Source organism: Octodon degus, unplaced genomic scaffold (assembly GCF_000260255.1).
Source record: "Octodon degus isolate 3935 unplaced genomic scaffold, OctDeg1.0 scaffold00087, whole genome shotgun sequence".
Classification (NCBI taxonomy): domain Eukaryota; kingdom Metazoa; phylum Chordata; class Mammalia; order Rodentia; family Octodontidae; genus Octodon; species Octodon degus.
This window is the reverse complement of record NW_004524663.1, coordinates 631,728-648,478: the sequence shown is the minus strand read 5'-3', so window position 1 is coordinate 648,478 and position 16,751 is coordinate 631,728. Positions and strand designations below refer to the sequence as shown.

Below are 16,751 nucleotides of genomic sequence, written 5' to 3'. Positions count from 1 at the left end.
TACTTTAGTGCTTTTGCTAGAATGGAAAATCTACCCTCCACGCATGCTTTCAGTAATGGTGTACACCTAATAATAACCAGCATTGATTCTGAACACCCATTCTCATAAAACTCAAAATTTTACTTTCTCAGTTCTAGAGTTAATGGGCCAACTTGGCAATTGAAAGATTATTCTTGCCCACTGTACTAGTTCTTAATCTCAATGAAAGTAAAAACCGTACGTGTCCTCCACCCCACCTCACATGTGGCTCATGGGGCAGAGGCAGCTTCTCCGAGCCAAATACCAGAACCCGTTTGCTCTTCTCAAATCCCTTGGCGAGCTACAGGCCTGTTGTGTTTGGTTTCTACAAGTAATCACACATCCAGCCCGTAAGATGCAGCTGATTCTCAGCTTTACAAATGTGTGCCCCATACAACTAACTTTATAATAAAGTTAAAAAATTACCTACAGAGCATTCATGACATTTCCAGCCTGGAGAAAGTGGGGGAACTTTTCAACCACTACTCTGCTTATGTTCTTAGGATGACTTCTGTGGTGGTTTTATAAAAGCAATGTATACATATCCGGGTGACCACAGAACAGCAATGGCTACACACTACCAACTCCTCGAAGAATTTATTAGGAGGTATAAATGAAATAAACCAACTGTAGTACTAGAGCGCTATACTTCTTATATGTTCTCAAGGACTCCTAGAAGCAAATTCACACTATTCTAGGAATTTAACAGTCTATGTTTGGTTTCTGAGACAGGGTCTATGTAGACAGGGTCTTGAACTCAAGCCAATCCTCCCAAAGCCCCCCCGAGTGCTGCGATTACAAGGTGGGTGCCACCATGACCACCTTTTTAAATAATTTAAATTTTGTTAGACCTGAACCAGGCCTTGCTTAAATTTTTTTCTAAGTTGTCCTTGGTAGATGTTATATAAAACTGTTTAATAGTAAGAAAAAAAAATCATTAATTTCTGGACTCATCAAAACCATAGAAAATCTAAAAAAGCTAACAAAAATGTTAGCTCAGAATTAATTACTCTTAATAGACCCTAGGAATGAAATGTGAATTAACCTCTCTTTTGACTTTATACCTGGTTTACTCAGTTAATCCTTAGTAATTTTATTAGTGTATTCCTTAGTATTAAATTTTAAATGGTTACATCTGCTTTACGATGGATAACACTGTTGTGTTACCATGTATTGCAAATCTTGGAGCAATTTTAACCACTCTCCCCTTTTTCTGGATACAGGTCTCCCCATGTAGTTCAGGCTGGCCTTGTACTCACTATGGTATCTCAGACCGGTCATGGACCCATGGGGATCCTGACTTAGCCTTTAGAGTGCTGGGATCACAGGTATGTGCCACCACATCCAGCTCTTTATTCTACTTTAAAAGCCTTACTTATACACATCCCTATAACCTGAATGCTAAAAGGCCATATCTTGACTATGAATATATTTTGATGTCTGTTAAGATTGAATTTACTTTGAACAAGTTTCACTGTTTTATCTAATAAATCTCTGAAGGGGAAAAAGATGAAAAAAAATTAAGACCTGTTATGTACAAGTTCTGACTCCCCAGGAGAAAAATAATTATGTATTGCAAACATATACCAATAAAAAATAAAATATTAGATCCTCTGAAGTCTCATGTCAGTAGCCAGTGATAAAGCTGGTTATGCTGCTACAGATATGCAAAGCAATCTGACAAGCCAACCAATCTAAATCTAGCTAAAACTGAAGTTTGTTTAAACACAGTTCATTTTATCCATGTTTAAATTCAGATAATGGTAGATTACCCACTCTTATTTAAGTATTACAGATTATAGGATGATTTTTGTAATACTAAAAAATACAAAAATTCAACATTGTAAGTCATTGTTGGGCCAGGGATATAGCTCAGTGGGACAAGCACCTGCCCGGCACACATAAGGTCCTAAGTTCGATTCTCAATACAAAAAAAAAAGTCATTCTTATGTGTTTTAAGTATTTGGGCCCATTAATCTAGTTCTGAATGTATGATAATTAGCTTTGTAAGGACTTAAGATAAATTAAGCTGATCCTTGCAATAAAAGGGGAGTGGAAAAAATGGGGGGAAATGTTCTATGTATGTAGTGACTCCTCATGTTGTTAAGCATTATGTGCTGCAGACATGTGCTAATGAAAAGTTAAATATTTTTTGTATACAGTTAAGAAAGCTCCAAGGGCTCCTCAGGAGACACTGCCTGTGAACTGTTTCTCTAAAGTTGGATATGAAAAAAGTGTGGGGTTCTGTTTAAGAGTGACTACAGGACCATGCAATACAAACCAAAATCAAGCTGGGTGTGGTGGCACACACCTGTAATCCCAAAACTTGGGAGTCTGAGGCAGGACTGACTGCCTTAGTTGGAGGCCAACTTGAACTACATAGTGAGACCCTGTCTCAAAAATCTAATGAACCCCTAAATTATTACCTATGTGGATTTACAATTTGCATGTTTGAACATATTGTTAAGTGGGAGTAGGACATGACTGGGTTACATGGCCAGGAAAAGCTTTTAAAAACTAAGTTCTTAAATGCTAATTATTTTGTTAACAATTCCTACATTCAACTGAAACTTGAGTGTTAGAAGGATTTCCTATCAACTTCTGAAGTGACTGACAATTACTTTATTCCCGAAGTGGTTTTATATTACCAGTCATTGTGGATATGTAATCTGAGGTTCTGTGGTAACAAATGAAATCATCAGGAAAAATATTACTATTCAACTACTGTAATTTCCTTCAATTTACTGTTAATGAGTCAAGTATCTCATGTGCAGTACAACTTAACAATGCCGACTGGCTAAAAGGGAACAGAAGTCAACACTGTGAGCAAGATTTACAATAACAGCAACCAAGTGATTAACTTCACTTGTAGCACTAGAATAAAACGCACTGACAGAAAACACAAACAGTTCTTTTTTGCTTTTACATAACAGCTGTATTAAAAGACACTTTTCTATATGGTTGAACACATTGTTCTGTTATTTGGGTACCAGCAATTGAACTCAGGAGCTTGCACTTGCCAGGCATGCCCATGTGCTGCGGAGCTACATCCCTGGCCCCATGTTCCTCTTCTTAAAGTAGACTGGACAAACATGTGAAATGGCTTTGTGCAATTTCAAGGGTCTGCTCTTTAAAACCTGCTGCCTAGTGCATATTTACCATTTGAGATCACTTGTAATTTTTTGCTCAAGTCAGGAATTGTATCTATCACTCTCAATCACTAGGGACAAAAGCAGTAAGAATTCTGTATATTCAAATAAAGACAAACATCAAATTAAGGTTTTATACAAATTAAATATTTACACCAAGTGGAAGAGATCACATAGCCTTTCTAGCCTATGCAATTTACCTAAAACGCATGTGCCTTCACAACAGGTTTTTAAGACAACATGAGGCCACTGTGCTTAACGCATATTGAACTTAACCTGGAAGTTTGGCATTATATTAACAGACATATGCTTATCAACTTGTTATTACTAAGCAGGTAATTGCCCAATTTCCACTATGTGGCAGAACTTTGTTTAATGCAAACATCTGTAGATTGGTGAAAAATGACTCCAATCTCTTAACGCTTAGTTACAAATTTGAACCCTCTCCCCATAGAACTTTAAACAATCTAAGAGGCCAGGGAGATGGCTTAGTAGAATAAGTACTTGCCTGTCAAGCACAAGAGCCCGAGTTCAATTCCTGATTCTGAAAAAAAACCAAAACAAAAACTTTCTTTCCTAGTTCCAGAAATCATTTTAGGACATTAAAATTAGCAAGAACAGGGAATTATGGCACATACCTATAACCCCAGCACACAGGAAGCTGAGGCAGGAAGATCACCACCAATTCAAGACCAATTTGGGGTACAGGATGCAGGTCAAGAGCAGCCTTAACTACAGACCTTGTCTCAAAATCAAAAGAGCAATAGCCAATGCTATATCTTAGGTAGCTTTATGTGCTGTCCATATTCCTGAACAGTGAACATCTTTAACAAGCAGACCAATGCCAACTTACCAAGATGATAACCTGGCCCTAACATTCATGATCCCAACTACACTGTTAAACTCCTTTCCTTTGCAAACACCTATTCTGTAGGAAAAACCATCCTGGGTCAAACCTGAAAGCCTAGTTTTAGAGTAGGCTCACTATAAGATCAGACCTGAAAAAAGGATTAGCCTAACATTAACTGTGGACCATCCAGGAAAACTTGGGTTGAAATGGTACCATGTATTTATGAGAAACACAGCAGTATTAAAACGTTTAAAACCTCAGCACACATTACAAAGTTGAAGTGTTCAGTCAGAACTGAGGAAACATGCAGATATGAGTCTGTGCAGGGGCCCCACAGTGCTCTTCTCCCCTCCCGTCATCTCTCACATCATGTTCTCTGCTAATCCAACTCCTAGTTTCTAGTAAAAGTATATAAACATTTATTTTTTTCCTGCTAGTCAAAGCTCTTCTCTAAACTGAAGGATTTAAGGGCTATCTTCTCATTTAAGTCTTGAAGCAGACTTCAGAACTTTTTAGCTAGATTTACATCTACCAGGATTTTCACTGACAGAGGTAGCACTAATGGGGTCTTTAAAATTGGAAAATTAAGTTTTCTTTCAAAATAATTTCCAAAGCCACTATGATTACCCTCAATACTGAGGATACCACCCTCATTTTAGCACTGACTTCAATCCCAAACATCTCCACAGGAAACAAAAGCAGCAGCACATAAAGAACTGACAGGTACAAGTGAACCAGCTTAAGGACTGCCCTCAACACCTCATGGGGAACAAACAGTGGCTATGCTCTTTAGCTTCAGTTGCTCTTTGGGCAAAGTCTACATGGTAAATCTTTTAACTGGCACAATAGATAGCCACAAAGACAAGAGTCTCTGGGCCCATATCTACATTAGAGCCAAAGCCTAAGTTAACTTTTTGCAAATAAAGTCACGTCTACTTTCCCCTTCAGGGTTTTTAATCATTACAATAACAGATTAAAACATAGTATGGATAGTATGTTTAAATTTCATTCCTTGGTCAAGTTTTGACAATTTGACCCTAAAGATGCCTGTTTAGTTCTTCAAAATTAAATGCCCTTTCATGTGCCGTATGTCAAACTCATAGTGTGCACTTGACAAAGAGTTCAAGGACTCCAGTGGAAAATAAAATTTACACTACAGCCATGCAAAGTCTATAGTCACATGCAACTATAAAGTTGATTTTTTTCCTGCACAATTCTACCTAAGGCTTAAAAACCCAATGAACAAATGGAAGTTTCCCTCTGTACATGGCTTTTATTATTTACATAATACAATATAGCATCAATGCTGAATAGCATGATTATGTGCAATACATAAATATGAACTATCTGTACACATCTGCAGATCTAACTTGGAACTAAGGTACATAAAATTGAAAGCAAAACTGAATGCTTTAATAAAAGTAAAAAGTAGGACCAAACACTGCAATAAATCAGAAGTAGTGCCTCGTATACATACCTATTTACAGATGAAAACAGGCATTACCACAACACTAATCTAACTATACTCATTTATATATAAAAAACACAAGTTTCATACATCACAAAGAACCTTCCATTATAACACAGAAGTGATATTACCAGACAAGCATCAGTGAAGTATACTGCCTTTTCTAGTTGTTATTGTACAATGCTGTAGATAATGCAGCCCATGCAATACACCCAAGAACACTAGAGTCCTACACCCAAGTACAATATGATAAAGCAGCCCTCTGCAAGTGGTGCTGGAAACCACTAAGAAGTCTACTGCAGCCATGTTGGTTATGATTTTCCATGCAGAAGGGTACAATTACATTAAGAACTGAAATCTTTAAAAAGCTTTAAACATTCTTTCTTGAACCAAAACATTCAACAAAAGATGCACATGAAAAATTAACTGTTCAGATACCTTTGCAACTTAAAAATTCAGATGCATGTTATTCAATAGAGCTGCTTATAAGAAAACCAAACAGTTTTAATTTCTTCTTGTAAAGTGATTAATCCTAGTGCAGTTCTGTGCTATACATTTTCAGTAATGAGAGTAATGAAGACATCTTCTGGTGCAGGCCAGCATAAGCCTCAAAGATTATCTCAAGACCCTGTTGTTGGCTTGATGGTTTTACTTCTAACCGTGATGTATACCTTTCATAAAATGCCTTGACAGCTGTTAGAAGAGCAACTTAACCAGGCTTACACATGGCACCAAACACTGGTTTCACAGAAAGGTGTGATCCTTTTTATAGCTTCCATTCTGCCTCCAAAGAACACATGAAAAATAAAGAGGGTGAAGAGTTTAACTATGGTAGAAGTAGACTGCCAGTCCTTTTCTGGTGTACCATTTTAAAAAAAATACAGGCACATAACACTAGCCAAGATTATACCTGGATTACATTCCCAAAAGGCAGATATGCTGCAAACATGCAGAGATTTCATTTTTCTGTTTGGCACATGGGAACTAAATTTTTTTTGTTATCTGTTATTTCAATTTGCTGTGCAATTTTCATTCAATTTTATTCAGGGGAGGGCATATACATTTTGTAGGGCTGTATCTATCCAATCTGCCTGTAACAAACACCCAAACATCCTAAAGTATCAGTTATAAGACAGACAAGTGTAAAGTAAAACTCTGGAGAACATCAAAGGAAAATGGCCATGCATCTGCTCTTTAATGTTTTCCTACGATATATTAAAATAAAAACAAAGTTTCAGTCTCTTCACAAGTACTAATTTATATTCTCTGAATTTTTTCAGCCACAACAACTGGGTTTTCTTTTCTGATTTTTGCTGCAGCTTCTGCTTTGTAATCATACGGACAGTTGTGCTTGTCAGAGTAACGGTGAAGTCCACAAAACAAATTTCCACATCGGCAGTCAAATCCTGTACAAACAAGAGGAAGCCATGTCACTTGGGAACTTGTGGCAATTAAGAGTGCTTTAGTGACTACAGAAAAGGAACCTTACTTTCATTACTTTATAACATTAAAGATTACCAATTCTTAACATAATAAAAGAATTCAAGTAACTATGCTGTCTTACCCTCCAAGGGTAACAGGGAGGATGAAAGTAGAAGTGCTTAGTAGGCTAAGCCACATCCAAAAAAATAAGATGGGCTACTTAGAAGCTAATTCTTCCAGGAAGGTTTTCTTCTATCAACTCAAATAGACACTATCTAAGGTAGGATTTATATACGTTCTATAGTCAGGCGGAATTTCATCTCAAAACTGTCATGCCTGTCACACTATTTGGCAACTGGGTAGTATTTTCCCTCAAGCGAAATCAAGATAAAAATCAACTACAAAATTTTGAGACTTAAAAAGTACAAAATATCTGGAACATTTCACACATAGCACAAAGAGCTTAGTGTTAGGGCTGGCAAGATAGCTCAGCAGACTAAGTGCTTGCTTTGGCAAACACAGGGACGAGGGTCTTTATCCCTGGTCCCGCATCCACATGGTGGCTGGGGCATGCTGAGCCGGCCAGAGTCTAGGCAGCGCTGAAATCCCAGTGCTGAGGAGGCTGAAAACAGGAGGATCACTATTGAGTCCAAGCTGTGTAGTGAAACCCCGTACCAAACACATAAACAGAAAAAAAAAAAAAAAAAAAAGAACTTAGTGCTATGTTTAAGGTTATGATAACCCTGAGATTAGGAGAGATACAGATGAAGTAAAGCATAATCTCACATCCCATTTCACTCTCATCTGCTTTCCTTGCTGCCACTATTAATGTTATCCCTCAATGTCCTCACAAAAATATGTAAGACTGTACAGTCGTTTATAGTGATATCAAGAGCTCTTCACTATGTGCAGGTGTAAAATACACATTGTCTTACACATTCTTATTACCTGTAAGACCAACTTTCTTTCTGCACATGAAACATCTGTTCTTCTTTGGTTTGGGCAACTCAGGAGCTTTTTCTTCACTTTGAGAAGTACTGGGCTGAGAAACTGATGGACTGGGCTGAGTAACAACTGAAAAGTAAGAGTAAAAATTTAGAAACCTAGTCTGAGATCACAGGCTGACAATGACGTAAGTTAAAAGAAAAAAGAAGAAGCTAAGGTTGACAGATCACTGACACTATTAGCATATCCAAACTTCCTAGAATCTAAGAGGCTTTAAAAGGCTGGGTGTAGTGGTGCAAACGATACCAGCACTTGGCAGGCTGAGCCAGGAGGATCACACCATTCAAGGCCAGGCCAGACTACACAGTGAGTAGGCCTGCCATAATGCAACCCTGTCTCAAAAAAGATTTACGAACAGAAACTTTAAAAAGAAGCTTCCACTTTAATAAAAGCTGTTGACCTTGAAGGTACTAGCTATGAAAGCCATTTTGGTTTTATACTGAATAAAAAACAAAACCAAAATCTTGAATGAAATCAGCCAATTTTGACAAAAGCCAAAGCCACTAATCCCTAAATCAACTTTAGATTGAAGAACTTCAATGTAATTACTCTGCTATTTTGCAGGTGTACAATACTGTCATAGGTAGAAAAATATGAAGATTTAAAAACAATTGTCTTTGAGGGTCAGACAGGAGCAATCCTGTGAAAACTTGTCTCAAAAAGAAAAAAAATATGCAGTCTGGAAGTGCCTGTAAAGTTCTCATGTGTTAAGATTAAGTATTCCACACACAGAACAGCATTTTAAAAAGCACAACTGTTATCTTTTACTTACTTGGAATAATAAGGGAAAAGTTACAAAAGTCCTGTTTCTCCACATACAGGGGCTATAAAGTTTTAGCTCACATCTAAGTTCAGTAATCAGTATGATGACCACTGTATTAAATCCATTATGTTCAAAACAAAATACCAAAATTTACTTTTAATATACTTCTAACCATGTATCTGAAACACTGTAAATTCTAAAGTTTTAGCATTATACCAAACCTTAAGAATACTAAATTTTATACAATGCTAAAATCAGTGTCTAAACAATGCTAGCACACCAATGCTATTTGCATATCCAAACTTCTAAAGCAAGCTGAATTATTAATTTGCATTAGTACCCACTGAGATCAACAGCCTATTAGACTTATAAGAATAGTATTCTACCTTTGTCCTAATGAGTTATTATTGATGCTAGTGATACAAAATTGTTTTGGATAGCACGAATGTAAACAATTGAGAATGTGGGAAAGGAAGTGGTGGTGTCATCCATTTCCTTAACCACATTTGAAAAAAACAGTAAGACATACAAGGAAGGCGGCCTATGGTAGGGGATGATACAGAAGATGCATACAGAACTACATATCTACCAAATAATAACAAATATAGACACCAGTCAAATCCAAAGCTATGCTTCAGGGTTAACTGTATGTAAGAAAACCTACAAGGTGTATCACAGAGACAAGGCCAGGTTTTTGGGTTCCCCCCCCCCCACAAGAATGGAACTCATTTCAAAATATATTGGTTCATTCATGACCAAAGAATGTGACCATAACTTTCAGACTATATATCATAGAACTACCTACATTGTTACAAAAACAAGCCTCCAAAGCAGACCTATAACCATTATTTTGTCACACTTTTAATACTGCACTGTTACTGTTCTAAGGGATAAACTGATTTGAATAAACTGCACATAGCTAATTCTAACAAGTCACTATTGGGCACTTTAGGACTATGCTGTAAGCAGCTTCAAAGTCACCATTAAAAACCAAAATGCTCTCCAGCAGTTTTAAATTCTTACAGAAAATGACAGGGATCCTGGACCTTAAGTGTTCAATTGTTTATTTTGATTTTGTTTCCTGCAACACAAAGACTAAGTTGATTTTGATTATAAAATTTTTCTTTATGGCCTCAAAATCCGAGGTCATTAAATTCACAATACAACCAGTCTCCAGATGACCTGTTGATTTGTACATGTGAGGGAAATGGAGGGGACGAGCAGAGAAAAGAATAAAAAAATACAACTATCTTATATACCAAGGTATTTTAAAGGTTAATAGTTCATTGCTTGGCTTTTTCATAGCTCTCCCTTCTCTTTGGTCAATGGGAAGAAGAGAATCCCACCACCAACTTTCTCATACTACCAAATCCAGAACTGAACTAGTATTAAACGAAAAGCATACCTGGCTCTGACACTTCTGTTTTCGGGGTAGTTATTTTGTCCTCTCTTGAAATGCTCATTTCTGTCATTTGCTGAGTTACAGGCAAGGCAGCCACAGGCACATTTCTATTTGAGTTCAAGCAAACAATTATTTTTAAAGATGTTAAGGGAACTTTTTTTAAAGAGTAAGTTGTCAGTTCAACTCTATAATGTTATTTCTACCACAATCAAATGGAGCTAAATAATCAAAAATTTTAAAGATTGGATGCCCAGGATAAATAGTTGAGAATCTCGAAAGCAATTTGATAAATGGCTCATCAACCCAAGGCTGCAATTTTTATAGGTTACCATATTTTTTTTTAATCTAAGAGTTTTACCTGTGCCTACAATTTAAGGACAAAAGGAGCAGCTGTGCCAAATAAAACACCTTGTGTGGCACTATAATAGTTTGCAGAATCTCAATCTTTACAATTCCTGAACCTCAATTATAATAAAAGGAACACTTGCAACAGAATCCTTCAAGGTGTTATAGAGTACTTTTTCTCACACACTGAATGATGTTAAAAATTAGACACTAAAATCCTTAATTATGCAATACATACAAAGCCAAGGGCATCTTTATTATGAGTAAATAGACATCTTTGCGTCCTCTCCACAGTTATCAGAGAACTCCAAAATTATCAGTCTTACCTTGATTTTTCAGATGTGCTGCCAGCAGCACCTTCACAGTTGTTTAAGCTAGTGTCTGCTCTCTGTACAGATGCAGAATCTGAGGTAGGACTGTTGGAACCACTAGCTGTCCCTATTTAAAAAAAGATTTGTAAGAAACAAACCAAAACTACAAATACTCAGTATTGACTTAATAAAGTTAATACCTACATTTACTTAGATTAGTGATTTAAGCATGTTCACTGTGTTGCAATCCTGCAATTACTTGAATATCCCACACAAAATAACTTAAAGTCATCCAGTGAACATAAGTATGATACAAAACTTCCAAATGGAAAACAAAAATCTAGAAGATGCCTGTAGATATTCCTGAGGCAGTCATGTCAAGTACTGGGCTGCTGCTTTAATTTTAAGCTCTTCTTATGTCTTCTTTCCTTGCCTTTCAGCATTCTCAGTCTCAGGCACCATTTCTTGGTTCTGCATTTTTGTCCACCAACTCTTCAAGTGTTTTTCCTTGGATACAACTTACCCATTGGGCTCATTCTGCCGCTATTCTGCTGTCTCTGAAGATGTTCTTTGTAGCAAACAGAACACATTCCATTTGTCCTAGGGTTCCCATAAAAGCCACATCCTGTACTACACAGCATGGGCCCTGGGGTCTGGTTAGTCTCCTGAGCCATCCTTGTTTGCTATGAACAAAAACAAAACAAACAAAATTGTAAAAATTAGCATGCCACCAAAATAAGAGGAGCATGATCCAATCAACAACAGTAGCTGCTTTTCTAAACACTAATGCTAACAAAAGCAGAGATAATTATGAGTATTTTTGTTGCCTTTGTTAAATAAACGAGTTATTTAAAGAGCAAAAAGAAAGCACTCTGTACATTCTGATTTCAATTTCTAAAAGGGCTAATCTGCTAGTATCAGATTTATTTTAAACAACTTGGGAAATGGATATTTTTTACTTTCTGAGCTCCTCACTACAGGTGTATCAAGTGAAATGCTACTTTTACTTCGTTGGCTAAAAAACAAACAGGATTTCAAAGTGAAGTGGGCATATACAATAATCATTTACCACCTCTTAATTTTTTTTATCAGTTCTTTAAAATGGCTGAGTATTGCATTTTGTCTGAAAACTTTTTTTATACCTGGACGCCATTGGTAATTCCACAACTCTGCCAGCAAGCATCTCTATTTGTTTAAAGCCAATGCCTACAAACCTGCAAAGCACAAATTAACCATAGATTTCTCAGCCAAAACTCCATTAATTGTAACAAGTACTGTTCTCGTAAAACCTTCAAATTTAATACAGTAAAGCAATATGAACACATAACCTTTGGTAATGGATAATAGTTAATGTAACAATATAAAGTTTACTTTTCTAAAGTGTTGCTAAGAATTAGCACAAATACAGTAAGTGTGCTTAGTAAGTTCTCTTCGGACTAAGAACACACACAATAAGAATTAAAAAATCATGTAAAAAGCAGCATTTGAAAGGATTTAATTAAAGGGAAATTCTGTTACCATGTAACTTGTGGCCACTCATTTTTCCCACTACTACCTATCAGAATATACTCAATGAGTTAAAGGCATGTCTTGTGAAGTATTTACTAAAATTTTAAAGAACAACCAATTTGAGTTGGTTAGAATATTGACAACTCCCACAACACTTAATTGGTAGCAATCTTTTATAAATGAAATAGCACGGTATTTCAAGCAACTCAAGCTAGTAAGCAGTGTGACCAAAATCAAGAACTTTGAACAATAGTACTAATTTAGTCGACACTGTCCCTTTAAATAGTGAGTGGAATTTAGCTGACTCATTTGGAGCAGGGCAAACGTTTCAACATCACTTATGAAGTCTAATAAACACTTTTAGTTGAGGCTTTTAAATGTTGAATATGACAAAAGCAAAAAAGTCAAGTAATAAATTATGCATTATTCCCACCATACACATGTTAATCTGCCCTATACAAGAGTGACTCCTCAAAGCCAGTGTAAGAATTAAGCTAGCTTACTTGCTATACTTTGAGTGCCATTTAACTTCGAAAACATTGCCAACTTGATCAACATACATAAAATAATTCAGTTAAACAAAAGAGTATTTTTATGGAAATAAATTAGAGGCCCCATCTAACGATTTCACCCACTTTAATAATGAATTACTTTCAATCCATTATAAATAAATCTTGAACTCAGACAAGAGACACTAGGCCATTAGATCTTTCACATGGCCCCCTATCTTTTAGGACACCCCCCCCCAGCTTTTAAATGCCATCACATGTGCACAGCTTGCTTTAATATTTCTCAGAAGCGCAGATCACATGGAGGGCGCTTCAGCCTGTCACAAGGCTGCAATGTGACAGGCTGAGCTGGATGGAGGCTCTCACATAAAGCCTAGTCAACAGGGGCCTCTGAAATCAGCTTCTATTTATATCGCAGAGCCTGCCAACTCCTACACAACCCCAAGAACTAAAGATACAGCATTTCTGTATCTAACATTGTAATAAAAGCAAAACAAAAATGCATTAAGGTTGCCAATTTTTCCTAATTGGAAAGGGAGGATTGGAGAACATTCTCAAAACCAATCTATAAAACCTGAGCATCAATAATCACTTATGAAGCTAAAAAATAATGGTCAAGGTTGTTTATAAAAAAATTAAACCTCAAAGAGCAGAAAGCGTAAAGATTACTTATAGGAAGGCGAAATTATGTGGGGAGGGGAAGTGTTTACCCTTATGTACTGCATTCCCCTTCTATTCTTTAGGAAAATAGTCACCATTTGCCTCCTTTAAACTTACTAGAAACTTGACCATTCTGCTCAAATGAATTTTATAACACATAGCTCAAATGAATTTTCTTAAAAAGTTCTGTGGTTTTTGCAACTCCTAACTTAAAAAATAATCTGGGTATGTAACTAAAAACCTTCCCAACACAAGACTAACAAATAAAAAGGTTTTTACACGTATAGAATACAGTTGTTTCAGGTGCCCATCATGTTGTGAGATGTCAAGAATGCCCACACTTCACCTGGGAGTTGAGACACGAGTTCTAGTCTTAATCTGCCACTAATTAAGCCAGTGACCTTGGCCAAGCCCTTACTCTCCCGATCTCAGTTGCTTCATCCAAATGAAGAGTTTACAGCTACTTTGCAGGCTTAATATCGGGCCTGAGAATACGTAAGTACAACAAATCCTTCATAATTTTGGACATTGTAAGGAAAAAACTTGAAAAATTTGCAATATTTTCCACTAATGAATAAGTACTTAAATCAGTAGAATAAATCTATTTACACTTCATAAACCTGAAAATGATCTAAATCCCCGATTTAGGAAGAGCCCTATGACCTACATACTACTTTATCAAATACTTTTCCAAGCAAGTCTCAGGGGTCTCGGTCAATAACGATGACCCGAAGCCTTTACCAAAACGAGCTCAACGGAATGCGTGGAAAGCTAGCACCAACCAACCCCTCGCGTCCAGCAGTCAAAACCACGGAACAAAGGGAAGGGCGCTCCATTTCCTCCTTGAAAAGGATCCTGAGGGAGAAGCGCGGCGACGTCGGAAAAACTAAAAACGACGAAAAGAGAAGCCCCGGCTCCGAGCTGCACGGGGGCCAGGCCGAGTCCGGCCCCCCGAACCCCCAGCCCCTCCGAGCAAAGGCCTCGCTCCGGGCAGCCCAGCCCGGCCTCCGCCAAAAAACCACTGAGTCATGCAGAGCGCCGGCGCTCGCAGGCCGGGCCCCTCACCCCGCGCTCCAGCCTTTGTTTCTGGGCCCCGGCTGCCCGCGCCCAGGGCCCGGGGCGACCCGAGAGTCGCGAGGCCGCACGCCGGGCATTGTTCCCGGCCCACAGGACGACGCCCCGTCTTTGTCCCGGGCCTCCCCCGACCGCCCGGGGCCCGCGCCTCTCACTCACCCGGCGGGGCCCGGATGCTCACGCCGAGCTCGCTTGCGCGCGACTCCGGGGCGCTGCGGTCGGGCCGAGGCCTCCGGGAAGGGCGAGCCGGGCGCCCTGGAGCCGCCGCCGCCGCGGACGGGAGCGGGACGGGCCGCGGGCGGAGGAGGCGCCGCCGCGGGGTCCTCCTTTGTTCCTGCAGCCGCGCCGAGCGTGGCCGGGCCGCGCGGGCTCGGGAAGCGGGGGGAGGAGGGGGCGAGCAGGAGGCGGAGGAAGCCGGAGGCCGCGGCCGCTAACGCTCCTCGCGGCGCCCGCCCGTCGTCGCCTCCCGCCTCCGCTGGCTGGGCTCGTCAAGGCGCAAACGGAGCCCGTGTGGCAAGGCCTGGGCGGCGCGGGGACCCGCTGAGGGCGCTCTCCGTCGCCCTTGTCGCCGTCGGGAAAGCTGCGCGGCTGGCGAGCCCTCGACGAGCTGCAGACCGCTCCGCGCTCCGGCCGACTGACGCGTTCTCTCCGCCGGGCGCTCCGGCTGAGGGACGGGGCGGGGGCGGGGCCTTTCGTCAGCGAAAACCCCGTGGGCAGCGGCGGCAGCGCGGTGACGTCGCGGGCACGAGGCTCCGCCCCTCCCTGTGCTGATTGGCTGTCTGAGGAGGGTCCCGCCGGCCGCGTTGCAAGCTCGCGGAGGCGAGTCACTAGCCGGGCGGCCGGCTCTGGGTGGAGCTGGGGCCTGAGAGGCGTGCGGAAGACGCGTTGCTATTTTTAACGCAATTGTCAGCTCTCGGCTTCCCTCCTTCCGATTTTCTCTCTCTAACCCGCTTTTCTCATCCTGGGTTCTCACGCTTTGTCTCCGGGCTTGGGCAGATGTCCCCCCCGCCCCCAGCCAGCCGCTGGAGGATGTGTCTCTGTGGAGGGCCGGGCCTCGCTGCGGGGCCCCGCGCCCCCGCCCCCCCCCCCCCCCCCGCCCCCCGGCGCCCGGCTCCCTGGCCCGCCTGACTTCGCCCGGCCGCCGCCCCCGCCGCCGGCTCGCCCAAGGTCACGGGTGCTGGCGCAGCGTCAGGAAGCCTCGCCGCCGACTGTCGCTGCTCCCGACGCCGCGCTTCGGAGCACACTGTTTTGGCCGGCCTTTCTCGATCCCTGGAAAATGGACTCTTCCAGCAGAGCGTCGTGAGCCGGGGACGCACCACATGTTCTAGTGAAGAAATGTAGTAGGGGACCACGAGGCCGACCCGAGGCTCAGATCGGCCCAGAGGTGGAGCAGGCGACTTCCAGGGCGACTCAGAAACAAGGAAAGGGCCCGGCTAGTAGGCAGGGTGGGCACTTGGCTTGAAGCACACACGGACAGAAACTTCCAGCCGACGCTGCAGCTGGCGAGTTGATTGCAGCCGAGTTCTACCAAAATTCCCAGAAAAGACTTGAGAAATGTTCTCCTGAACAGTGATCTAGCGAATTCACAGAAACAACTTTCAGGGCTATGTTTGCCGTCATTACAATGGATTAAGAGGTCTTTCCCACAGTTGCTAATGGGGGGCGGGGGAGAAAAAGGAAATTATCTGGTGATTATTTAAAGGTTCCAAGGGCTTTTCTCTGGGTATGGTTTTGTTTGATCTGGGGGCAGGTGAGGAGCCTGTAGGTTTGTGCTTCAGAGGATTCTTATTTGCAGTATTGTAGGTTACACCTTGCGTTACTGCTGACCTAGTGCCCTCTGCTAACTTACCATTGCAAAGTAGTTCTCTACCACAATAAGCAGAATCTGGAACGTAACTTGAGCCTTTTTTTTTTTTTTCCCTCTCTGATTTTTCTAAGTCACTTAAATTGCCCAGGTTGATCTCTTGGGTCCCTCCAGCCTTGGCCTCCCAGAGACTAGGATTACAGGTTTGCTCCGACACGTGCAGCCAAATGCATTATTAGTCTTTCTTTGGAGGGAACTTTGAAGGACCCAGAGGTCATGGAGGTGAAGATGCCCGGGCTAGCCGTGCTGCAGGAGGTAGGGCCAGAAACTGGCTGGGGACAAACTTTTCCCAGAGTCCTGCCCTAGGCCTGTATCTGCCTCTTCTGTCCCTGTATCTTCAGAGAGAGGCAAGGGGTGGTTATGTCCCAGGCATGAAAAAGTTTGTTTAAGCCACTTGTCTAA

General features: G+C 40.9%; 1 protein-coding gene across 3 annotated transcripts; it reads right to left on the bottom strand.

Annotated features, from left to right (window-relative positions):
* Positions 1–2,743: 2,743 nt before the first annotated feature.
* Positions 2,744–15,009, bottom strand: Zfand5 (zinc finger AN1-type containing 5). 3 transcript variants are annotated; one of them, XM_004637127.3, is made up of 6 exons: positions 14,645–15,009; positions 11,257–11,416; positions 10,749–10,860; positions 10,081–10,184; positions 7,856–7,981; positions 2,744–6,891 (listed from the first exon to the last, which is right to left on the bottom strand). In XM_004637127.3, the coding sequence occupies exons 2-6, from the start codon at positions 11,405–11,407 to the stop codon at positions 6,743–6,745; spliced, it is 642 nt and encodes a 213-aa protein (XP_004637184.1). In that variant the 5' UTR covers positions 11,408–11,416; positions 14,645–15,009; the 3' UTR covers positions 2,744–6,742. The 3 variants fall into 3 exon arrangements, with proteins under 3 accessions (XP_004637184.1, XP_023577688.1, XP_023577687.1); XM_023721920.1 differs by lacking the exon at positions 14,645–15,009 and adding an exon at positions 13,697–13,717 and having other exon boundaries at positions 5,271–6,891; XM_023721919.1 differs by lacking the exon at positions 14,645–15,009 and adding an exon at positions 12,894–12,967 and having other exon boundaries at positions 5,271–6,891.
* Between the last annotated feature and the right edge of the window lie 1,742 nt (positions 15,010–16,751).

Bases quoted from the DNA above. Each gene is read 5' to 3' on its own strand.
- Zfand5 (XM_004637127.3), bottom strand. From the start codon at position 11,407: ATGGCTCAGGAGACTAACCAGACCCCAGGGCCCATGCTGTGTAGTACA. The intron at 10,861-11,256 runs GTAAGTTGTATC...TTTTTTAAATAG, and splicing joins CGGCAGAATGAGCCCAATGG to GGACAGCTAGTGGTTCCAAC. The intron at 10,185-10,748 runs GTAAGACTGATA...GAACTCAAATAG, and splicing joins AGCACATCTGAAAAATCAAG to AAATGTGCCTGTGGCTGCCT.